Source organism: Aythya ferina, assembly GCF_964211825.1.
Source record: "Aythya ferina genome assembly, chromosome: 14".
Classification (NCBI taxonomy): domain Eukaryota; kingdom Metazoa; phylum Chordata; class Aves; order Anseriformes; family Anatidae; genus Aythya; species Aythya ferina.
The window spans coordinates 19,150,391-19,176,750 of NC_140312.1; the positions used below are offsets into that span (position 1 = coordinate 19,150,391).

Here is a 26,360-nt window from a genome sequence, read left to right on the forward strand (position 1 = left end):
CTCTCCTAAAATCACTGGTGAAACTTAAAAAATAATAATAAAAAAAACAACTGTCGAGGAAGAACAATTCTGTAATACTTACGTCTGTTTAAAAAACTTAGATTAAAAAAAAAAAGTTTATTTCTGAATAAAGAATTGGAAATTGTATTAAGTACTGATTTAGTTACAAAATCAATAAGAGCTGAAAGCCTTTATGCTTTCATGAATGCTTGGCCTTAGTGTTCAAACTGAGACAAAATGCAGCTAGATGCCTCACTCCATTGGTCACTAATTGCCCTACCAGACACTCGTTAATGTTAGCATACCCTTCCGTACCTATTCCAAATACAGCAGTGCTCACGATAATCACAATTTTAATGTTTAAATTGAGAAATGAGTGTACCTAGATAGTCAGAAGGACAGATGTTCATCTGAGGAGATTTCAAAGCTAGTTTAGAGCACCTTTTTGAATCACTCTCCTGAGAGTGTTTTCTTTCTCCACACAGAGCTCCTAAAATGGCTGTTTAATTTACGCACCTAAAACTAGGTCATATAAATACCTCCCATTTTGGCTAAGCTGCTCTTGAAAAATGAACTTTCTTAGTCATCTAGGTCCACGTTTACCAATTAGCATATTCCAGACCAAAGATACCCTGTATATCAGAGCAGCAGAAGAGAAGTACTTTCCTGCCTGACCAGCTCAATGAACAAGTCAGACGGGCTGCCAGGGCACCACGAGGTTTGCACCTCCAGCAAGAAGGAACTGGAGCATTTCATACCCACCTCAGGCACAAGGCAGTTCATGTGCTGGCAGAGTAGCATCCTAGCCCAACAGCTTCTTCTGGGTACACTGATACATCTCATGTCCACAACACTGCAAAGGCTCAAGTCCTGAGATGATTTGTGAAACTCTGTGAACTCTACTCTTCAATTCTTTGATTACATCTTAGACTAATTTTGCTTTCCTGACTCTCCAAGTCTCAGTGAAATTGATCACTCTAGCAGGTCTCTAGAAAATTGAATCATAAATGAATTCATTCATTCCACACCACAACTTTTAATACTGATAATAAGCACCTGTGGAAAAGGAAGGACTAGCGTACATGTGTGAGAAGAGAACTGGCACTTGATCTGTTAAGAATAAGTTATAATCAATAAGTTAATCATTGAATAATAGTGATCAGGGTTTGTGACAGTACATACCCTGCTTTTAGTGCATGTTAAGTGTAGGTTTTTTTCTTTAGCTTACACTACTGAAAGATTTTTTTTTTTTTTGTTAAAGACAGTTATAACATATGTACCCTTAGAAATTAGACATAAGGCTTTTGATCCTGAAATACGAAACATCAGTATTAGCGACTTTACATCTTCAGAATTGTTTTATTTTATTTGAATGGAATATGTGGAGATATGGAGTAGATATCACAAGTACCTACAGAGGCAAAAATTCCAGAGGATGGCAGAAATCAGATTACAGGACAAGGCAGGAAGTAGTTTCAGACCCACACTTCTTTAAAATTGTAAGAGAAGTGCGAGACATGTCAGCAGTGAGCTAATGCCAGTGCTTTGCCCCAAGGGCTCACTTACATTTGCAATTTTTTTTTAAGCAACCCAAAGAAATTTAGCAATGTAATTAACTTTTCAAGTTCCAGGGTAGACTTCTGGGGTACACATGCACGCATACAGTGAGATTTTATGAATTCTTTAAAACCATTCATAAACCTAGTAAAATAAACTCAACATTCTTATAGCCACTAAAATCAGTTACCAAACATAAATGGAATGAGGGACTTTTTTTTATCCTCTCCACAATCAATAATGATGTTTGAAATTGAAAACAGTTTAAACGTACAGAAAATAACTCCTAAGAGCGCTACTTTCCCAACTTGTTATAGAAGCACCAAGACTGCAGCATATGATCAAGACCCAACTTTTATTTTGTTACTTGCTTATACTTCTCTGCCTTGCTTAGATACATGGGCTTTCCTTGGTTACACTTTTTCTTTTAACTAGGAAAGCCTTGAATATATCACAATAGCAGACCATGACACTTGGAAGCACCGAATAATGTTGCAATGGATTTAATAGCACAGTATGAAACTGTAGTCCCTAAACTCTGACTTGCAGATAGTTTTTGAGACCCTCAAACCTTGCTCAGGGTTACAGGAAATTGTTGCTGCTATGGCAGCCACAGGAATCTATTGCCACTATGATCCAAACTGACCAAGGGAGAAACCTTATGTTTCCCATACTGTGCTATGTCTCAGTGTTGCTGCTGAAGGGCCAGCAAAGACTGGAGCTATTGGTTGTACATAACGCAAAATCCCTTGTCATGTGGAGCCACAGAATCTCAGCAAGTTTGTTACTACTTCAAAGTGTAAGTCTCTAACTTAAAAATCTTATGTAAGTGTCTAGATACTAGAAAAAAAATCTGCTATCCTACCAAGACACTATAAACACTCCTTATAAATAATCCATAAAACACATAAACCCATATATCCACTTGTGAGAAACACTGCGTAGCCAATAACTTAGGCTCTGGCGAGGATCTCAGTGAAGTAGTGATTTATTCGCGATTGCAATGGCAGGTGCCCCACAAGCAGGAGCACACCTACCAGTCACACAGCACGGTTTATATACTTTATTTCTCAATGACTGGGACCCTCCCCTGTTTCCCCATTGACTGGGTAATCCAGGTTCACAACCTATCCGATGCTTCACAAACAATGCATGGCCTTCAGTTGCTGGCCTGTTAAATTTCAAATTTCTTTTGACTTTTTTACTGTTTGAAGTGGTAATGTTTCTTCACTTATCTGACTTGACACCATGATCTTCACCTAAGTGTTCTAAGAAGTCTGGTTGTCTGCATTTTACAAGGTCTCCTGCTAAGTTTTCTTATCACTGCAAACATATCTCAGTACCACATTCCTTTCCTCTAAACAATGTAACTCTGCAAAAACAACATGTTTATTCCCACAATTCCTCCCTTCTATTCTTTTTAAATTGTTGATTTTCGCAAAACTTTTCTCTAAGGTGTAATTTGGTAGATATATTCCTCTTCATTTTCCATCTCCTCTGATATCACCATCTTATCTGAGTAAGGTGGTGGCTCCATGGTCACTTGTTTCAATAGTGCACTTTCAATTAACCACTGTACTAGTCCTTTTACACAGGGGATAACGCAACAACCAACAGCTGTCAAAACTCCTGCTACTATGATGAAGGATATAAATATGGACACTACCATCCCTTTCCATTTATCAAACCAAGATTCCAACCATCCAGTGATAGAAGTGCCTGTTCCTTATTTTCCTGCCAATTCACTGGCAAGGGTGGTAAGCCCTTGCAATGCTCTAGTTACTGTGCCATCCAGGGCAGTATTGTTGGGTATAAAAGTGCAACAGTGGTTGCTCAGTATCACACACACACACCTCCTTTCTCCGCAAGCATCATATCTAATGCTATTCTGTTTTCCCAAGCCATTTTGCTGGTGGCATCCAGTTGTTCAGCAATTCCTCTTATCACATCCACTGTATAATTTATGAATCTCTGCTGATTATAATAAATATAATTAATCCAATCCACATTCTTATTGACTGTTACCCACCAGAACAGTGACTGGAACCCTGCAGCAGTTTGATTCCTGGCTTTCTGTTCATCGGGAACTCCTCTAGGCACCCCAATAGAATCTATGTATACTCTATCATCAAATGATACACCTAAGCTTCTTTTACTTCTTCTGGGTATTTGTGATGTTTCTCTTTCAAACGCCAGGGTGAAGGGTATAGCTAATTGAACAAGCGCACAAGTACCTCCCCAATTAGATGGTAGGGTGGACTGTAAGATCTTCCCTCCACAGTACCACCAGAGATCTGCCCTGGGGGTCTCAAGTCTTGAGCAGTTTCCCATCAAGTCCTTGGTAGCGTTCAAAATCCTCGTGCACAAGGCAAATTCTCCCAGATGCTGGGTACCACTCACACCCTGCCATTAGAGGCACGCTGTATGAGCTGTAGAGAATGCAGGGGGAACCCTGATATTGCTATCATGCAAGGAAGGGAACAGCAAAGAGAGAGACTTACAGGCCTCATTTCCCCAGGCAGACTTCTCTTGGTACAATGCAATCATACATCGCATCTCCTGGGAATCCTTGGTCCACCCCAATGGGAAGGGCACTATCTAGGCAATCGGTCATCCCGAGGCACAAGCATAGCAATTGCCATGGCTGAGACTCTGGACGGTATACTGGACCTATTCTATCCAGGCATTCACATCCCCATACCCTGTTTCAATCTCAAATGTTTGAACTGCTGCATTTCAAAGAGGGCCTCCTGTTTTCTCTTGTTTTCTCCTTGAGTTTCTCCCTTTCTCTGATGGCAATAGAGGACCATTTCCATACAGCCATTCTCAATCTGGCTGTTGGGTCTCTCCCAGTTATTTGTTCTCTCTACTCAATTGTCGTTGGACAATTAAATCTCCACAAGCTAACACCTCACAAGCATCAAATATGACAGATTGTAGTACATAACCCTCTGTCACATCCACCCATATTTTTACAGGGTATCCTGTCTTACTATCATCTGGTCATGTCTTTTCCAAGTTGCCAATTGACTAAGGCCTTCTGAGGCCTACAATCACTAAAAAAATAAAATTGATTTTTCCCTGTCATTATTTTTAAACCTTTCGTTTCCAAATAATGATCAATACAAAGAATAAGATGTAAACTACTACTATAACAACCCCCCCTTGGGAGCACTTCAATTCGCTGTAGGTCTGTCCTTTCTCTCAATCACAAGTCACACACATTAGTTGTGAAAATAAAAGGTTAGTTTACAATTGTAAGCTTTTATCCCGCCCAGAGTCCACAACGAGATTTTACTCTTCGATTTCAACTTCCAACGAGTCTTCTGTAGGAACAGCTTCCCAGGTACTAGGGTCAACGGATGTCTTCACTCGAGTACAGTGAGTCCAACCTTTTTCCTCAGTTCCTATGGCTGTTTCAGTGGTTAGTAGTACTTGGTTAGTAGTGGTTAGTGTCCTTCCCATTCAGGCTGGAGTTGATCCTTTCCAGGTCCGAATCAGGACCCAATTTCCTGGTTGATGGTGATGAATGGGGAATTCCAAAGGTGGGGTTTGAGCCAACAGCCCACGGGTCCTGAGAGATGAGAAAGAAGAAGACAACTCCAGAATACAGTTTTTAATTGTGGTATCTTGTTTTGAATTGTGGTATCTCATCCCTTCTGCCCAGATAGTGTAATCCAAACAGCATCTCATATGGTGAAATTCCTATATCCTTCCTTGGTGCTGTTTGAACCTGTAGAAGTGCTACAGGTAAGCATTTTACCCAAGGAAGTTTGGTTTCTAACACTAATCTAGTTAATTACTTCTTTAACTTCTGGTTCATTCGCTCCACCTTCCCAGAAGAGGAGGGGTGCCAGGGATTGTGAAAATCCCACTCAGTCTCAAAGGCCTGCATGAACCCTTGCTGTACTTGTGGAGTAAAATGACTTCCTTGATCTGAATCAATGTTTTCAACTATCCCATATCTAGGGACTATTTGCTCCAGTGATACCTTAGCCACTGTGATCACAGTGGCAGATACTGAGGGGAAAGCTGACACCCATCCAGTCAGATGGTCAATTAGGACAAACAAGTACTTAAGTCTCCCTACTTTAGGTAACTCAGTAGAGTCTACCTGTATACTTTGAAAAAGTCGACTCCCTGGCTTCCATCCCCCTTTAGGTGGGTTATGGATGACCTTTTTATTTACCTTTTGATATGTGGTACATCCTCTGCATATTTGCTTCACTGAAGTGTATATTCCTACACAGACATGCATGTACTTGGCACATCACACGCTGCTTGCACCTCCCAATGACTCTCTTGATGTAAAACAATTAATATTTCCCTCATTGGTGCTTTATTCAGCATTTCTCTCCCATCAGGGAGTATCCATTTTCCTTCAGACTTCATGGCTCCTGATTCCTTAAAAAAAAATATCTTTCTTTTAAAACTTTTTAGTTCTTTCTTAATTTTCAACAGTTCCTTGAATCCTCTCTGGATTTATTCTTCATTTTCCTTCAGATATTAAATGCCTTAAATACCTGACTTCTCTTTCTACATATTGTAATTTATTTTTCAATACTCCCAAGCCCTGCTTTCCCGTAAAGTTGAATAGCTTGTTAGTCGCTTCCTTCACAACTCTTTTCTCCTGTCCTGACAATAAAAAAATCATCTACATATTTGTAATAGTAATACCTCCTTGGGAGGTTGCAATTGCTCCAAAATCTGTTCTAGAACTTGCCCAAATAAATTGGTGGCCCTATAAACCTGAGGTAAAACTGTCCATCTGTATTGCTGCTTCTGCCCCCATTTCAGGGTCTTTCCAGTCAGAAGTGAATATATCTTTGCTCTCAGGGCCTGAGAGCACTCCGTTAATAACACTGTTATTCCAGTCTAACAATTTACTATTTGAATGCCCAATTTCATCATCAAATCCCTTCCCAACAAGTTAGTCCTTACCTTGGGTACATACAGTAATTGCCCAGTGATCATTTTATTCCCTACTCTCAGCTTGGAATCCTCCAGAAGTGGCACTGTTATCCCAGCCCCTTCTACCCCCATCACTTTTAAGGGTTTCATTAGTTAATTTAATCCCTGATACTTTACAAGCCACTAATGACCTAGCTGCCCCAGTGTATTGGGTTCGATGGCAAGGTTCGGGGGGGGGGGGGGGGGCGGGGGGGGGCTGCAGCAGCAGCCCACACGAGAAAAATCCAGAAGCCTCCCCGTGGCAGATAAGGGACAATTTCAGTTGTCCCCAAAGGGGCCCACCGCTGCCCAGAGCCAAGCCATGAGCAACATAGTCTGTGCCTCTGTGACAGCACATCCAAGAAAACAAAAACAAGCAAACAAAAACCTGCTGCTCAACAGCAGCTGGGAGAGTGAGGAGCAAGAAACCTTCCCACAGACACCGAAGTCATGCAGAAGGAGGGGGAGGAGGTGCTCCAGGTGCTGGAGCCAAAGCGCCCCTGCAGCCTGCGGAGAGGCCCCTGGTGGAGCAGGCTGTCCCCCCTTGGGAAACTGACCAAACACCACAGCAAATATACCAAAACTTCTGGACTGTTACTTAGACAATGCCTACATCCTACTTCCCTGCTCATTCAACTTCAGACAGCTCTGTCAGATGCTACATGCCACACCTTTAACACCTTCAGCAACCCTTTTTAACACTTCTGTCTTTCTCCAGCCTGTACTTTCACCAAAGGCTCCGTCATTGGCCAACTTAATTCCATACCTTTCTCCCTCCAGGATGCTGAAACAACATATCAGTATACCATATTTCATCCCATTTTCCTTCTCTCCTCCACCTTCCACTATGGATATTCCTAGTTGAAGTGGCCAGCCTGGCCACACTTCAAAGCCTGTCCCTGAGCTTTCCTTGCCTGCCATTCCTTCATCTCTCTTCTTCTCTTTTCCATCCTGGCCCTGACGCCCTCTGAAACTTTTCTTCCTCTTTCTCCAACCCTCTGCCTCGCTACCTGGTACACTGTCAATACCATTAGTTTCGCTCTCTGCTTTTCCTTCTCATCTCCCCTCCTGACATACACCTTCAGGGCTTCCTGCAGGAGGCCCCCCCCAGTGTCTGTTCATTATATCCCCCCACCTTCTGGAGCTTTTTCTGTGTATCTTGCCAGGCTTTAATCACAAAACACACTTTCAAGAACCCTTGGTATATCGAGTCCTCGGGACTCACCCTGAGCACTCCCCCACCCCGACCCCAAGTCTCCCCCACAAGCCCTGTGCCTATCACCACTGTCACCACTCAAGCCAGGATGGGCAAGTGGGCACCCCTGCTCTGCTGGTATTACCCCCGGTCCCAGAGGATGAGCTCCTTTCCTTTCTTGTACAGCAGCTCTCCTCCTGATCATTCTCATTTCTTCCCCTGTAAACAACATACTTAGTATAGACATCATTTCCCCACAAGAGTATACGTTAGGTCCTAGGAACTGGTCTAATAGTTCAGCTAGCCTGATGGGGTCCTCAATTAAAGACTTAACTAAGATCTCCTTCTTAAAACTCCTAATCTCTCTGCTGGTAAGGAAGGGGCGGAGTTCACCTAAGAGCATACTCAGTTAGTGTTAGTACTGTTAGTATCAGGGAAGGCAAAATTCTCAGTATCTCTTCTACCTTGTTCTAATTCTTGCCAGAGCCTAGAGTACACTCTTCTCTAGGTACAGTGTTAATTGCAGTCCCTGTCTCCCTTCCTGGAGAGACTGCTGCTGGAACCGGCACAATATCAGGATTATAAGGAGCATAACTTGTCTCCTTCTCCAAAAAAGTAATCTTATTGTTTACATATAAATTTAAAGCCTGAATTTTCATAAGACCCATGTTTTGGCCAAAATACTGCTATTTCCTTAATTGTTTCTTTTGTCCAGACTGATACACAATATTTAACCTTTTTTTTTTTTTCTTTTATCATCTCCTCTAATTTTGAGATTATTTTTCCGATTTCTTATCATTCTTCAGGAAGAACTGTCAGTAGGCACTCCCCCAAGGATATCTTTCTTTCCCCTGGAACTCTTATTTCCCATTTTTCCTAGCCCTTGTCAGCGTGCTGCTACAGAAACTTCCCTCCTGAAGGGCACCACACACTAACGTTCCAATTCTGGAAAATGGGGGTGTACTGCCAAACACTTCCCTGTGCAAGGGGTACCACACGCCTATGAGCTTACCAGATTCCCTGGTGTACTGCCAAGCACTTCCCCATGCAAGCGTTTACCGTACACCAAATTTCCCAAGACTCATCCTTTCTCTCCCTCACCTCATGCTTCGTCCATCTCTGGCTGTGCCCCTCGCGGAGCTATGGAACCCTCCTTCCCGGTCTCACAGAGCCATGGAACTGTGGATCAGGACTCCACACTTGCTTTGTACAAAAGTACGTCTCAGTCACACACCATGCAGAGCCTCGCCCGACCCCCAAGGCAATACTTAATATTTCTTACCTTGGTCTATGCACAGAGTTACCGGATCGATTCTTAAAACCCGGAGTGCCTACCTTCTTCCTTTCCCCACTACTTCACGGATTCTGCCTCTTTAATCAGTCTCTGGCCCCATCAGCTCTCCGCAGAACCGCCACCGTCGATGCACAGGGCTGCTGAAATCAGTGGGGCATGCCTTCCTGCTGCTGCACTGGTGGGGCTCCGCAGTAGGTGACTGGCTCCCGGATGAGCCCCCAAATTGTGAGAAACACTGCGTAGCCAATAACTTAGGCTCTGGCGAGGATCTCAGTGAAGTAGTGATTTATTCGCGATTGCAATGGCAGGTGCCCCACAAGCAGGAGCACACCTACCAGTCACACAGCACGGTTTATATACTTTATTTCTCAATGACTGGGACCCTCCCCTGTTTCCCCATTGACTGGGTAATCCAGGTTCACAACCTATCCGATGCTTCACAAACAATGCATGGCCTTCAGTTGCTGGCCTGTTAAATTTCAAATTTTGACTTTTTTACTGTTTGAAGTGGTAATGTTTCTTCACTTATCTGACTTGACACCATGATCTTCACCTAAGTGTTCTAAGAAGTCTGGTTGTCTGCATTTTACAAGGTCTCCTGCTAAGTTTTCTTATCACTGCAAACATATCTCAGTACCACATTCCTTTCCTCTAAACAATGTAACTCTGCAAAAACATGTTTATTCCCCCATACTTAAGCCTTTTATATGCCTACATTAAGACAGAGCAATCCCATCCTGAATGGACACAGAGAACATGCACGTACCCAGCCATTTTGGATACCGGTAACAACACAAATTCTGGCTACCAAGCAATTACCAGGGTGCAGCCCATTCTTGAGTCTGCTATCACAGCTTCACTTGTAACAGCGGCTAAATCAACTTACGGGATGCCCAGTGTTTCTGCATGTGCTGCAAAAATCCATTTTGGCTTCACTATAATCCTAATTATACTCCGTTTATGTACGTTGTTCCATTGCAACCTTGCAGCATAGATGTGATCTGTTGTGTTGTCCCCTTCCTGGTAGTGCATTCTATGGAACTTGGTGCAGACAGAATGACATCATTACCACTACACAACATCTTAAAACTGTTATATATGGAGTGGTAATTCACGTCGAGAAAATGGTTGTTATTAATAAAGAAGGGGGAGATTTAGGAGTGTGGCCATGGGGGTCAGAAAGCCCGTGGTTGATGATAACATCAGACTTTTAACGATGAGGCCATCAGGAATGTAAAAGAGTTTAGAAGGAACAAAGAAGGGTGATGCAGGAGACCCCATGCAGTTTTGGGTTTCTTGTTCTCCAGCCATTAAGGCATGGAAATTTCTGGGTGTTTGCTGTTGCTGTTATTTCCAAAGTTGTTTGACCAATGAAAAGTTGTTTTGAAAAGAACTGCTGTGGGGAGAAAGGTATAAGAGGGGAGCCTGCCCTCAAGATAAAAAAAAAAAAAAAAGGCAACACAATGAAGTTACATCATCAATAAAGAAGCATGAAAAAGGAGTGAAGAGGAACAAGCTAGCAGAATGGAGACCAGGATGGGAAAAGGCACTTTGATTGCCTCAGGAAGATAGGTTCGGCCAAACTCAGCAAACTGCTCAGAGAAGCTTGCACAGAAAGTCACTGGAAATAGGTGCAATGGAGCTGGAGAGAAGCGGACCCGTGCACACAACTGCCTCTCACTGGTAAGCAGTTGTGCATTATGGGGAATCATACATCCTTAGGAACAAAGACTGTCCTGGTAACCTTACAGCTTATTCTCCTTATTAACAATCAGACAGTTTATGATCCTGAAACACGGGACCAAATTTATGTTAAGGTGTGGGACTCTGCAACTAAAAATGGCAAGGTTGCAGTGGGATTGCTCAGCACCTGGCGAGCAGTCTCTGAGGCCTTAAAGAGCCGTGTGGGACCACAGTCAGAAACGTGTGGCTTGCCAGATAGTGAGGGAGCTGCAGGCTCCTTTACTGATCCGACTGCTACACCATGGGCCCCTCTGCTGCTACAGCCATCGAAGGCTTTTGCTGTTACGCCCCCTGCTGACCTGAACGTGCCTTTTGACCCAGGCCTATTGGCCTTGAAAAGGAGATGGATATGCTTTTCTTCAATCCGGGAAGAACGGGATACATAAGGCCTGAAGACCGAGTTGCTTGACAACTTAAAGCAAGACATATTGTTCAAACGGAATGGAAAATGGAGACTTATTTGTAATCAAGAAAAGGAATGGAAAATGGAGACTGTTAAGTCATGGAACTTAAAGGATTGTTTGTTACCTTTTCTGATTGTGCATATGTATAGGCGTACTCGGGTTTAGTATGTAAAGCAATGTTCTGTATATTTAGAATGTTTGATGTTTGTGTGTGCGTGTTGGTAGAGCATAAACTCCCCGCACACCCAGCGCTGTTTACTTGCCTTTTATAAATATTCTTTTATGTTACTAAATTCAGAGTTGAGACTTCATTTATAACACCTTTTATACCTTTTATAAGTATAAATATTAAATTCAGATTGAGATGAGACTTCATTTATAACAAAACCATACGTACCACACAGCTGAAACATATACATGTACATGCTGTGACTGTTCACATGCTTCAAAATTTCCTATTCATATTTACTTCAGTCCAACAATACATTCCTGCCAGGACAGAACACATCAGTATCATTAATTAGTATCTGGCAGCACAAGCCTTTAAACAGTCAAGTCTGCCAAAGGTGATCCTTATCACGTCCCAGCTTACTCAAACAATTCTTCCAGTGCTGTATACTAATACATACAGATACAACCATATCTGCTTCTTACAGGTACCACACAACCACATCACATCCGTTCAGTCACTCAGCTCAAGCTTACTACAGCTTCTCCTGCCACCCCCAGTCTGCCTGTGAGAAACACTCCGTAGCCAATAACTTAGGCTCAGGCGAGGATCTCAGTGAAGTAGTAATTTATTCGCGATTGCAATGGCGGGCGCCCCACAAGCAGGAGAGAGCGCATCTACTAGTTCCAAAACACAGTTTATATACCTTTTGATGGCAGGACCCTCCCCTGTTTCCCCACTGAGTGGGTAATCCAGATTCACAATCTATCTGATGCTTCACAAACAATGCATGGCCTTCAGTCGCTGGCCTGTTAAATTTCAAATTTCTTTTGACATTTTTACTGCTTGAAGTGGTAATGTTTCTTCACTTATCTGACTTGACTTGACACCGTGATTTTCACCTAATTGTCCTAAGAAGTCTGGTTGTCTGCATTTTACAAGGTCGCCTGCTAAACTTTCTTATCACTGTAAGCATATCTCAGTACCACATTCCCTCCTTCTAAACAATGTAACTCTGCAAAAACAACATTTCTATTCCCACAATTCCCCCCTTTTCTTTTTTTTATAAACTGTTGATTTTTGCAAAAACTCTTTTTATTTTTATTTATTTATTAATTTTAAGTGTAATTTGGTAAATATCTTCCTCTTCTTCACTTTCTTTGCTCTCCATTTCCTCTAATATCATTTTATCTGAGTAGGGTGGTGGATCTATGGTCATTTGTTTCAATAATGTGGTTTCAATTAACCGCTGGACAAGTCCCCTTACACAGGGGATAACGCAACAGCCAATAGCTGCCAAAACTCCTGCTACTATAATCAAGGATGTAAATATGGACATTACCATCCCTTTCCATTTACCAAACCAAGATTTCAACCATCCTGTGATGGAAGTGTCTGCTCCCGAATTTTCTGCTAATTCATTGGCAAGGGTGGTAAGCCCTTGCAATGCTCTTGTTACTGTGCCATCCGGGGCAGTATTGTTACGGATAAAAGTACAATGGTTGCCCAGCATCACGCATACACCACCCTTCTCCACAAGCATCATATCTAATGCTATCCTGTTTTCCCAAGCCATTTTGCTGATGGCATCTAGTTGTTCAGCGATTCCTCTCATCGCATCCTTGGTATAATTGATGAATCTCTGCTGATTATAATAGAAATAATTAATCCAATCCACATTTTTATTGATTGTTACCCACCAGAACAGTAACTCAAACCCTGCAGCAATTTAATTTCTGGCTTTATATTCATCCCGAACTCCTCTAGGTACCCCAACAGAATCTATGTATACTCTATCATCAAATGATATTCCTAAGCCTCCTTTACTTCTTCTGGGTATTTGTGATGTTTCTCTTTCAAATGCCAGGGTGAAGGGTATAGCTGATTGAACAAGTGCACAAGTGCCTTCCCAATTAGATGGTAGGGTGGACCGTAAGATCTTCCCTCCACCGTACCACCAGAGATCTGCCCTGGGGATCTCTAGTCTTGAGCAGTTTCCCATCAAGTCCTTGGTAGCACAAGGCAAATTCTCCCAGATGCCAGGTAGCACTCACACCCTGCCGTGAGAGGCAAGCTGTATGGTTACCTATAGCTGTAGAGAATGCAGGGGGAACTGTGATATTGTTATCATGCAAGAAACAGCAAAGAGAGACTTACAGGCCTCATTTCCCCAGGCAGTCTTTTCTTGGTACAATGCAATCATACATCGCATCCCTTGGGAGTCTTTGGTCCACCCCCATGGGAAGGGCACTATCTGGGCAATCGGTCATCCCGAGGCACAAGCATAGCAGTAGCTACAGTTGAGACTCTGGACAGTATATTTGACCCATTCTATCCAGGCATTCACGTCCCCATACCCTGTTTGAATCTCAAATGTTTGAACTGCCACATTTCAGAGGGCCTCCTGTTTACTCTCCTGTTTTCTCCTTGAGTTTCTCCCTTTCTCTGATGGCAATAGAGGATTGTTTCCATACAGCTATTCTCAATCTGGCTGTTGTGTCTCTCCCAGTTATTTGTTCTTTCTGCTCAATTGTCATTGGGCATTGAAATCTCCACAAGCTAACACCTCACAAGCATCAAATGTGACGGCTTGTGGTACATAACCCTCTGTCACAGTCACCCATATTTTGATGGGGTATCCCGTTTTTGCTATTATCTGGTCATGCCTTTTCCAAGTTGCCAATGGAACGAGGCCTTCTCTGAGGCCTAGAATCACTAAAAACAAAATTAGTAATCGATTTTTCCCTGTCATTATTTTTAAACCTTAGGTTTCCAAATAATTATCGATACAAAAAAAAAATAAGATGTACACTACTACTATAACAACCCCCCCCCTTGGGAGCACTGCAGTTCGCTATAGGTCTGTCCTTTCTCTCAATCACAAGTCACACTTGTTAGTTACCTGTGAAAATAAAAGGTTAGTTTACAATTGTAAGCTCTTATCCTGCTCAGAGTCCACTACGAGATTTTTCTCTTCAATTTCAACTTCCAACAAGTCTTTTGTAGGAACAGCTTCCCAGGTACTAGCGTCGACAGATGCCTTCACTCGAGTATAGTGAGTCCAACCTTTTTCCGCAGTTCTTATGGCTGTTTCAGTGGTCAGTAATTGTCCTTCCCATTCAGGCCGGAGTTGACTCTTTGCAGGTCCGAATCAGGACCCAGTTTCCTGGATGATGGTGGTGAATGGGGAATTCCAAAGGTGGGGTTTGAGCCAACAACCCACAGGTCCTGAGAGATGACAAAGAAGAGGACAACCCCAGAATGCAGTTCTTAAGGAAACTCTCTTATTTTGAATTGTGGTATCTCATCCCTTCTGCCCAGATAGGGCAATCTGAACAGCATCTCATATGGTGAAATTCCTATATCCTTTCTTGGTGCTGTTTAAACCTGTAGGAGTAAGCATTTTACCAAAGGAAGTTGGGTTTCTAACACTAGTTTAGTTAATTGCTTCTTTAATGTCTGATTCATTCGCTCCACCTTCCCAGAAGAGGAGGGGTGCCAGGGGCTGTGAAAATCCCACTCAATCTCTAAGGCCTGCTTTAACCCTTGCAGTAAAGCTTACACCCATCTAGTCACGTGGTCAATTAGGACAAACAAGTAACTCAGTAAAGTTTACCTGTATACTTTGGAAAGGTCAAACCCCTGGCTCCCGTCCCCCTCTAGATGGGTTACAGAACACCTTTTTATTTACCTTTTGACATATGGTACATCCTCTACATATGTGCTTCCCTAAAGTGTATATTCCTACACAGACATACTTTCTTAGCACAACATCACACATTGCTTGCACCTCCTAATGACTCTTCTGATGTAAAACAGTTAATATTTGCCTCATTATCACTTTATTCAGCATTTCTCTCCCATCAGGGAGTATCGATTTTCCTTCAGACTTCCTGGCTCCTGATTCCTTAAAAAAATCTTTCTTTTAAAACTTTTTAGTTCTTTCTTAATTTTCAACAATTCCCTGAATCCTCTCTGCATTTATTCTGTTTTCCTTCAGACATTAGATGCCTTAAATACCTGACTTCTCTTTCTCCATATTGTAATTTATTTATTTATTTATTTATTAATACTCCCAAGCCCTGCTTTCCCAGAAAGTTGAATAGCTTGTTAGTAGCTTTCTTCACAACTCTTTTCTCCTGTCCTGACAATAGAAAATGATCCACATATCTGTAACATTAATACCTCCTTGGGAGGTTGTAATTGCTCCAAAATCTTTTGTTATTTAAACTGACCCAAATAGATAGGTGTCCCTGTAAACCCCTGAGGTAAAATTGTCCACCTATATTGTTGCTTCCGCCCCCATTTAAGGGTCTTTCCAGTCAGAGGTGAATATACATGTATGTTTGCTCTCAGGGCCAGAGAGCACTCCATTCATAACACTGTTATTCCAGTCTAACAATTTACTATTTGAATGCCCAATTTAATCATCAAATCCCTTCTCAACAAATTAGTCCTTGCCTTGGGTACATACAATAATTACCCAGTGATCATTTTATCCCCTAGTCTCAGCTTGGTATCCCCCCCAAAGTGGCACTGTTATCCCAGCCCCACTTTTTAGGGTTTCATTAGTTAATTTAATCCCTGATACTTTACAGGTCAGTAATGACCTAGCTGTTCCCCAGTGGATTGGGTTTGATGGCAAGGTTCGGGGGCTGTGAGTAGGGGGGTGGGAAACTGCAGTGGCAGCCCCCGTGAGAAAAACCCAGAAACCTCCCCGTGGCAGATAAGGGACAATTTCATCTGGCCCCACAGGGGCCCACTGCTGCCCAGAGCCAAGCCATGAGCAATACAGTCCGTGCCTCTGTGAGAGCACATCCACGAAAACAAACAAACAAAGAAACAAACAAAAACCTGCTGCTCAACAGCAGTTGGGAGAGCGAGAAACCCCCCCGCAGACACCAAAGTCAGTGCAGAAGGAGGGGGAGGAGGCGCTCCAGGCGCTGGAGCCGAAGCCCCCCTGCGGCCGCTGGAGAGGCCCCTGGTGGAGCAGGCTGTTCCCCCCCACCGTCCCCCTCCCCGATGCTTGGGAAACTGACCAAACACCACAGCAAATATGCAAATATACCAAAACTTCTAGACTGTTACTTAGATAATGCCTACATCCTCTTTCCCTGCTCATTCAACTTCAGACAGCTCTGTTAAATATTGCATGCCACACCTTTAACACCTTCAGCAACCCTTTTAACACTTCCTTCATCTTTCTCCAGACTGTACTTTTCTAATACCAGCACCAAAGGCTCAGTCAGGGTCCAACTTAATTCCATACCTTTTCCCTCCAAGATACTGAAACAACATATCAATATAGCATATTTCATCCCATTTTCCTTCTTTCCTCCTTCTTCCACTCCAGATATTCCTATTCGAAGTGGCCAGCCTGGCCACACTTAAAACATCTTATCAAAGCCTGTCTCTGCTAGGACTCGGGCCACAACACAGGCAGCCTTCTTTGCCTGCCATTCCTTCATCTCTCTTCCTCTCCTTTCCATCCTGGCCCTGACTCCCCCTGAAGATTTTCTTCATCTTTCTCCAACCCTCTGCCTCACTACCCGCTGCACTGTCAATACCATTAGTTTCGCTCTCTGCTTTTCCTTCTCATCTCCCCTCCAGACACACACCTCCAGGGCCTCCCGCAGGAGGGTCCCCCAGTGACTGTTCACTACATCCCCCCACCTTCTGAAGCATTTTCTGCATATTTTTCCAGGCTTTAATCACACAATGAACTTTCAAGAGCCCTTGGGATACTGGGTCATCAGGTCTCATCCCCAAGTACTTTCTCATTCTGACCCCAAGTCTCTCATATGATTTCTGTGTTGCACACTATTATTATTCCAGCCAGGATTGGCAAGTGGGTATTTCTGCCCTGCCGGTATTACCCCTGGTCCTGGAGGATGAGCTCTTTCCCATTCTTGTATAGCAGCTCTCCTCCTGATCATTCCCATTTCTTTCCCTCTAAACAACATACTTATAGACATAATTCCCTCCCCCAAGAGTATAAATCAGGTCGTAGGAACTGGTCTAATTGTTCAGCTAGGCTGTTGGGGTCCTTGAATAAAGACTTCCTCTCCTTCTTAAAAAGTCCTAACCTCTCTGCTGGTAAGGAGGAGGGGGTAGTTCACCTAAGAGGATACACAGTTAGTGTTAGTACTGTTAGTATCAGGGAAGGCAAAATTCTCAACATATCTTCTACCTTGTTCTAATTCTTGCCAGAGCCTAGAGTACAATACTTCTTTAGGGACAGTGTTAATTACAGTCCCTGTCTCCCTTCCTGGAGTGACTGCTGCTGCCACCAGTTCAATATTAAGATTATAGGGAGCATAACTTGGCTCCTTCTCTGAAAAAGGAATCTTATTGTTTACACATAAATTTAAAGCCTGAATTTTCATCAGACCCGTATTTTGGCCAAAATACTGCTGTTTCCTTAATTGATTCTTTTGTCCAGACTGATACACAATGTTTAACCTGTGTTTTTTTTTTTTTTTTTTTTAATTACTTTTCTTTTACAATCCCTCTAATTTTGGGATTATGTTTCCAATTTCTTATCATTTTTCAGGAAGAACTATTAGTAGGCACTCCCCCAGGGATATCTCCCTGTCCCCTGGAACTCATATTTTCCCATTTTTCCTAACCCTCGCCAGTATGTGCTACAGAAATTTCCCTTCTGCAGTGTACCACACACCAACGTACTGAAAAATGGGGGTGTACCGCCAAGCACTTCCCCGTGCCAGCGTTACCGCACACCTATGAGTTTACCAGATTCCCTGGAACTCGTACTTCCCATCTTTCCTAACCCTCGCCAGTATGTGCTACAGAATTTTCCCTTCTGCAGTGTACCACACACCAACGTACTGAAAGATGGGGGTGTACCGCCAAGCACTTCCCCGTGCCAGCGTTACCGCACACCTGAGTTTACCAGATTCCCTGGTGTACTTCCAAGCACTTCCCCGTGCAAGGATTACCGTACACCAGATTCCCCTGGTGTAGTGCCAGCACTTCCCCGTGCAAGGGCTTACCATACACCAGATCACCCGACCCCCAAGGCAATACTTAATATTTCTTACCTTGGTCTGTGCACAGAGTTACCGGATCGATTCTTAAAAACCCGGAGTGCCTACCTTCTTCCTTTCCCCACTACTTCACGGATCCTGCCTCTTTAACCAGTCTCGGGCCCTCTGTCAGCTTTCCGCAGAACCGCCACCGTCGATGCACAGGACCGCTGAAATCAGCGGGGCATGCCTTCCTGCTGCTGCAGCGGTGGGGCTCCCCAGTAGGTGACTGGATCCCGGACGAGCCCCCAAATTGTGAGAAACACTCCGTAGCCAATAACTTAGGCTCAGGCGAGGATCTCAGTGAAGTAGTAATTTATTCGCGATTGCAATGGCGGGCGCCCCACAAGCAGGAGAGAGCGCATCTACTAGTTCCAAAACACAGTTTATATACCTTTTGATGGCAGGACCCTCCCCTGTTTCCCCACTGAGTGGGTAATCCAGATTCACAATCTATCTGATGCTTCACAAACAATGCATGGCCTTCAGTCGCTGGCCTGTTAAATTTCAAATTTCTTTTGACATTTTTACTGCTTGAAGTGGTAATGTTTCTTCACTTATCTGACTTGACTTGACACCGTGATTTTCACCTAATTGTCCTAAGAAGTCTGGTTGTCTGCATTTTACAAGGTCGCCTGCTAAACTTTCTTATCACTGTAAGCATATCTCAGTACCACATTCCCTCCTTCTAAACAATGTAACTCTGCAAAAACAACATTTCTATTCCCACATGCCAAAATGCAGTTAGCACATCTTCATATAGCTTTGCATTTTTCCTGCTTTCAAATTCATGATACTTACTCCAATTTTATGAGTTCCTTCCTCTCTTAAATTCATAGTTTCTTTTGTACTTATGGCCTTTCTGCCAATTGCTAAACACAGTCTCACTTTAATCTACAGCAAGTGTGCATGAGTACAATTTGTTTCATTAACTTCATTCATATGATTTTGGCAGCTTGTAAAGGCTGCAGGATAGAAACAAGGACCCAGCTATGCTAATCACTATGCAAACCAGCCACAGGAAGGCAAACCCTATTCTCAAGAGACTGAAGGCTAGATTTAAAATAAATAGAAATTAAGTGGTGATCAAAGAAGTTTGAGATGGAGTAAAGTTAAAAAGCAAGAGCTTTTTTGTTCAATGAACAAGTTTCTTCCTGCATCTAACATGCCTACTGTTAGCAGGCTCCCATCTAAGGGCTACCTATGGTATCATATTTCTGCTGGCCACTACATTAAAGTGGCATACAAACGTCTTTATTTGCCTCTTTTTAAAAGCACATATAGCACCTTTGAACATGTAAATAATATTGCCAAAGAGCTGTTTACATAGCATTTTTAAGACCCTCTTGCTGGGCCAGGCACATTAGCTCCTGTTTGTTATTACAATGAAACAATTCAAGCAGTGTTAACAAAGCCATACACCCAAGTTTGTTTCCCCTGCTTTGCATAAGGACTGCTGGGGACTCCAGTAGAAGTAAAAGATTAGTTTTAGCATTTTAATGGTAACTGTCTGCCATAAGCAACACCTGATGAAAAGCAGAGTGGCTTTCAGTAAGCATTAATCTCCCTGAAGTTTTGGAAGAGGAAACGTTCTGTTTTATGTCCATCCTTTACAGAAGCTGAATTTAACATAACAAAAAGCTTGCTGGGCAGAGCTATGTCCCATTAGGTCAAGGGCTGAGTAGTCGTTTCGTATGAGTTGGTAATTTCTTGTAGGCTCAGAATTTACTGCTGTTCTTCTTTGCTACGGCAGAGCAGCACTAGAGAAATGAACTGTGGCTAATTGAACTGACCAGAGAGCACAATTAAATTCCCCAACCACATGAAGCACCTACACAAGCCATGCTGTTTTGTAGTAAGGACCACACCAGTTCTGGATTCTCCTGAATGAAAGCTGTTTGGTAGCTTTGCTTCTGCAAACTTCTCTGAGCTTCCTGATAACCAGAAGTTTTTGACCTCCCTTGAGTAAGAGTCAGCGGAGCAAAAGATAGAACAGACGACAATAAGCATCCCTGCACCCTGCCAACCCTACTAACCAACCTGATGCCTTTTCCTCACAATATCAGACTTGGGTAAAACAAATAGATTACTGTGAGTGTGAGACAGCGTAGGGAAACCAGCCTTAGAACAGCTGAGCATACCTCTGCATATGCAGAGTATGGTTTGGTCTACTGGTGAAATACAGTTGGAGTACCTCCAAGCACAGTCAGGTTCTCTGCGTAGGAGAGTAATATAAAAACAGTTCTGGTGTTACATATGAGCTATCTTCACTAATGGCTTTTTAATCTGCTCTAGGACTCAGCTGAATAAGGTAAAAAGTTTCTCCTGTGTATCACCTGTTGTCACAATCACACAAACAAAATAATGAGAGGAAAGAACCAGCAGATCACTTCTTTGATATCACGTGCTCCTTCAAGATAAGAATTATTTTTGCATCATTTTCAGCTTCTGCAAGTCTTCCAGTGCCACTCTTGCATTCTCCTTGGGAGAACAAACAGAAGAAAATTAAATCTCAGATCTGAGCTAAAACCAAAATCCTTGCTGAGGGCCAGCTCTGAAATTAATGTAATTCAGTGGCAACACAAACTTTCTCACTATTCTCTGGAAATATGAGAAAGAACATAATTCTGAGAAAGAGCCCCTTAGGGGCTCATGGACAGTTGCCATCTTTCAAAGTGTTACAGCCTGAGGATACAGAAAACAGGTCTTTTGCAAATTTAGTCAAACAAAAATGTTTCAAAATGATTTAGGCAGTAATATTAATGGTAGGCAGTTTGTGGAAAGCTTACCACATCTGATCTCTTTCAAACCACAGATCATACGCTGAATCCATCTGCTGTTTCCCTGTGATACTGATTGACAAAGCTGCAAGCAAGGCTGTGAAAAAATAATTAAAAAAAATCAGTACCTACTACTCATTCCCCTAATAAACACATTCTAGTCTACCCACTCATACGACCAAAGCACTGATTTAATAGATATGGCAGTAAAACATAAAAAGGTATTAAGCAGTTTTATTTTTAGCAAATTTAACTCTAGTTCTAATCTATGTCTCCAGAAATACGCCTGGCTGTTCTTCCTGATGTTCCTGTATGTTTCTTATACACTTCACAACACCATGCAAAGAAAAGCATTATCAGACACAACAGGCAGAGACTTTATGTGTGTTATGTAAGTCGAATCACAATGTTCAGGTCAACAGAGTAGGTTAATCATATCTATATTATCTACTAAAATCCTATAGCTTGCACAATCGTGTTTTACTAGCTTATATTAAACATAGCTTTTTTGCTTTTAAAGAATACTCCAAGACCTCATTTATTTTAAGAATTGCTTTTGTTACTGTAATCCTTTAACGACACATAATTTTGTCTTCCTACAATGAAAAAAAAGGCAAGTATACTACCAGGCCTTACACTGGGCCAAGGATTTCTCCATGTACCTCTTGCAAAAGTTTCATTAGTTCCTTGTGTCCATTAGCTATAAGCTTCAGGAAAAAGTTGGGTGTAGCTCTATTTCTAGCATAAGTATGTGCTTGGTAGCAACTTCAAAACCTGAAAATAGAAGCCACTAATTTGAAAGAATAATATTTTATTTTTCAAGAGATTCTTACAGGTTTTACTTGTTACTTTTCAGGAAGTTCCGCTTGTTGCTGAGCAATGTATCCCTCACCCTAACATCAGGAGAAATAAAACCCTTTTGTCACTTTTTTTCCCTCTCATCCCTCTTTAACGATTCCCTGCTTTCTAAAAGCTATCAGCTTCCCTAAACGTGAAGCGTCACATGAAACAACTAACTTTCCTTCAGGAAATACAAGATTTCCTACCTGGGGGGAAAAAACGTGTCCCATGTGTCTTCCCCCCCCCAAATCAACTACGGGCCCCACAGGCAGAGGGCCCCAGACCCGGCACGCCAGGTGGGCAAACGCTCGCTGCTCTCCTCCCCTTGTCGCCACCCCGCTCTCCCCCTTCGCCAACACACCCCGGTCGCCTTTGAAAGCCCAGATTTCCATTGCGACAGGAACCAAGCCCCCCGTTTCCCTCACGTTTTCTCATTTCCTGTGCGTCTTCTCCCGACGACGGCCCTGCCCAGCCCCACAGCAGGGCGTCCCCTCAGGGCGCCCTGCAGCGCGCGCACCGCCACCCCCTTGGCCGCCCCCTGCCCCCGCCATTTTCTGCCCCCCTCCCCATTAGGGCGCATGCCAAGCGCCTCGCGGCTCCAGCCTCGCGCACCCCTGATGGACGTCAGCCCCTGCCAATCAGCGGCCTCTCGCGGGAGCGGCTCCTCCCTCCGCCAATGGGGCGGCGGGACGGCCCCAGCCGCCCAGCCCCTCGGCGCCGTAGCGGCCTGTGAAGCGCATGGCCACGCCCCTTCTTCCTCTTCCCGGCTTTCTATTGAATGAAGTCCCCGCCGGCCAACAGCAAGTTCCAGGCGGGCTTGACGGACGGCTCCTCTGTCCAGTAGGAGCAGAGAGCCGCGGCGCGCCCGCCAATAGGCCGCCGGATGCGAGCCTAGGGGGCGGGCCCTCCCTCCCAGGCGGGCGGGGGAAGGCCGCAGCTATCGATCCCGCTGCTGGAGGGAGGCAGCACACAAAATGGCGGCCACGGCTGCGGAGGCGGCGGCGACTGCGGCGGTGCCGGGCGACGGCGGGGCCGGCGATGCCGAGCCCGAACTGGAGCCCATCCCGGGCAGCGAGGCCGGCGCGGACCCTCTGCCCGCCGTCACCGAGGCCGTGGAGTCGGCGGTGCCCGACGGGGAGGAGGCCGACGGCGGCGGCAAGGTTGCTCCCGGTGAGGCCGAGGAGCCGCAGCCCGCGCGGAGCCCGGCCGGGAGGCGGGAGGCGGAGGCGCAGAGGCCGGAGAAGCCGCCGCCTCCTCCGCCCGCCGCCCCGGAGGCGGTGCTGGCGGCGGCTGCTTCGGCCCGGGCTGAGCTGCGGGGAGCGCCCAGCCCGGAGCCCGAGCCCTGCCCGCCGCCTGCTGGGCAGCCCCGACTTCCCGAGGAGGAGCCGCAGCCCTGCCCGCCGGCTACTGGGGGCTCCGCGAAGCCGGAGCCCGGGGAGGAGCCGTCCCGGCCGGAGGAGGAGGAGCCGGATGCTGCTGCTGCTGCCGCCGCCGCTGCTGCCGAGCCCGAGTCGCCGGTGGCCGGGGCTCCCGGCGAAGGGGAGGCGGAGGCTCCGCTGCTGCCCGGCTCGGAGGTGCGGGTCACCCTGGATCACATCATCGAGGACGCCCTGGTGGTCTCGTTCCGGCTGGGGGAGAAGCTCTTCTCCGGGGTCCTCATGGACCTCTCGAAAAGGTGAGATCTCCCGGGGGAGCCGGCCTGAGCCGCCTCTTCGTCCTCTTCCCCCTCCTCCCCTGCCTCCCCAGGAGGCCGGAGCCATGCGGAGCCCCCCCCCACTCCGGGGGCCCTCAGCACCGTCCCCTGGTGGGAGCTGGGCACCGTTGCTCCGGGAAGGGGGCGAGCACTCGGGATCCCCCTGCTCGGGGGGGGGGAAAGCCCCGAGCTGCAGAGGTGGGCGTGCATCCACGCCGGCTGCCAGACCTGGAGCTCTGCAGTGCTTCCCCTCCTTGGCTCGTGTGTACCATTGCCTAGGTAACCTTAATTGCACTACCTGTTTTTTCCTAGAATAGTGGTTTCCAAGCCAGGCTGTTACGGTCCTGAAGTGTGGTTATTAATGTTAATTGCTCCTTGTGTGCAGAGAACGGGGTGAAGTTTAGGGTTTTTATTTTATCTCGTTTTGGGAATTGGTATTCTTTCAAAGTAACTCATCAGATTGCAAGGTCTGGGTTTTGGTTTTGTATTGACTTCCTGTAGCAGAGGGCTCTTGGAATGCCACAAGTTATCATTGTGAGTCTATATTTATAAACACCAACTGCTATTTACAGGTGAAAAATCTCTGTTCCTGTTTTGTTTTATGAACATACAAATGCTATGCAACTACGTGGGAGAAAAGTGAAATTTGACCAGGGTTATTTTTAAAAAGAACTGTAATGTGGAAAATCTAGATTTTGTCAAAATTTAGACTGCACGCGTGTGTCTTATTACCATCATCTGTTTAATAATTTCTGTAATAACAGTATTGACAGTGTTTTCTAAAAGAAAGCTATTAGTGACCAGCACTTTTGTCCTGGACCTAGCATCTTGATTGCTTTGTGAAACAGGTCTTTTCTGAAACCTAAGTGATGGATAAAGTCATGGAAGTAAGTTTTAAATGTGTAAGTCATTGGTAACTTTGCATTTCAAATCACAATTTGTCTTTTCAAAGCCAATTACTCAAATATGATCTGCAGTCTGTATTCTTTTGCAGTGTGAAATACTGAATGCCCCAAAGAAGGCCAGGAGGAGTTAGGTTATAATGCTAGTTAACATCTGTTCTTTTGTAGGTCTGAAGGTCTGGTACACAGCAAAATCACATTATTACCTTGGTTAGGGAGGTGACTGAGCACGTGCTTCTGTACTTCTAGGGATCTGTGCTTGTGAAGAAGCAAAATGAGATGTCTGCTCCTTTACTCCTAAAAGAGATTATATCTTTTTATACATGTATTGAACACAAACATCCCTTACTTGCCTGAGGTTTTGTTGTGCACTGACGATCCTTTTCTCATGCAGCAGATCTACTGCAGCCCTGTGCATTAAAGGTCACCTGTGGCAGGTAAACGCCCTGCTGCTTCTGCATTGTGGCTTTGGTGGAAGCATGCGTCTCAATTTCCGCTGTTTTGAAGTGCAGGCCCTGGGGAAAGCCTTCATCATAAGGACTGGGGAAAGTGGCATGTGAAAGCTTGTACTATTTCTCCCAGATACTCTTGAAGTTGAACTCTTTATTTCTTCCTCTTCATCTGTATGATCCTGGGCTTACTTCAAGGGCACTTGTTATATGGGAACTCACAAGGTGAAATTAGAGGTTAAATCAAAACCACCTCAATTTCAGCATAAATTTACATGAAAACGGTGGGATTTCTAGTATACAAGAGGGGTGTTTAGGGATAGATGTCTCCCCTAGGTCATCCAAGTACATCTTATAAACTTTCCTAATGCAAATTTTGTTTCCTGTAGAGCAGTATCGGAAGGCCTCTGTAGGAGAGTTCTCGTTGAGTAAACATGAAATTTGGTATTGAAATACACTCGTTTAATAACTTCAGAAAGTAGCTGATGTGTTCACTACACAAGCTAATACTGTTTTCGTTATATTTTCAGAAGAAAATAATTCCTGGTCCTTTTTGGATCTTAATTTCTGCTTTTTTCTTCATGGCAACGAAGGTGCTTGTTCTATACAGCACCATGAAGAGTACCTTTTAATGAATATTTAGAAAAAAACTGTCTACTGAATTCTTTTGCCTTTTCAAAGCATCTTCTAAATTTTGGAGAAAAGCAAAACTGTCTCATTTATTTTTTTTTCCCAATTCTGTTTCCATTGTTAAAATGATGTTTTGACTTCACGTTTTAATATCGTGGACCTTGATATGAATTTAATGGTGTATTAAAGGTTTGATTTCCTTCTGTTCCCCTTTACCCCCTGCCCACCATGAATAGGATGTTCATTTAGGAGTCCGTAACACAAGGATATGGGTACCTCAGTGTTCAGTGGACTTTCCTCTCACCTTTATTTGAGGTAAGGAAGTAATCTCTCTGCCTTTACTGATGGCAGTGTGATGTACTGAAGATCAACCTGTCTGCTGCTGCACTGGAAGTTTTGAAAACAGGAAGCCATGTCTGTCAATCCCAGATCAATATCTTATACAGTAAATCATCCTTTCACTAGGGACATACCTCCTTTTTTTTTTTTTTTTTTACTCTGAAGGCCTACAGTACAAGTTAAAAATGTGATCCTACTGTTAAGAGATAATAACAGCAGCGGCAATAACATGTAAGTGCCTTATTGCCTTGCATGATGAGGTTCTGATGTGGGTTCCTTGGCAGGGACACGATGGAGCTGTGCTGATAGAAGAGGCAGGAAGCGCAGCCAGCCATCAGGCAGGGGAAGGCGATTGAGTTGGTTTGTCAA

At 44.2% G+C, this 26,360-nt stretch overlaps 1 protein-coding gene and 1 long non-coding RNA gene across 20 annotated transcripts in view; one reads left to right on the plus strand and one right to left on the minus strand.

Moving 5' to 3' along the window:
* Positions 1-22,718, minus strand: part of LOC311444334 — a 48,841-nt gene extending 26,123 nt beyond the window's left edge. The window contains exons 1-6 of one of the 16 annotated variants that reach the window (XR_014697821.1): positions 22,591-22,718; positions 21,972-22,031; positions 21,148-21,235; positions 19,089-20,839; positions 5,747-11,873; positions 2,528-5,131 (exon numbers count right to left, since the gene is read on the minus strand). This is a non-coding gene — a long non-coding RNA (uncharacterized lncRNA). The other 15 variants (XR_014697823.1, XR_014697827.1, XR_014697828.1 and 12 more) reach the window with 15 other exon arrangements.
* An 83-nt stretch (positions 22,719-22,801) lies between these two features.
* Positions 22,802-26,360, plus strand: part of PWWP2A (PWWP domain containing 2A) — a 29,915-nt gene continuing 26,356 nt past the window's right edge. For 3 of the 4 annotated variants that reach the window (XM_084535389.1, XM_084535391.1, XM_084535388.1), the window contains exon 1: positions 22,802-23,653. In XM_084535389.1, coding sequence (XP_084391515.1) covers positions 22,953-23,653 — 701 coding nt within the window. In that variant the 5' untranslated portion in view covers positions 22,802-22,952. The remainder of the gene's footprint in view (positions 23,654-26,360) is intronic. The other variant, XM_084535390.1, reaches the window with a different exon arrangement.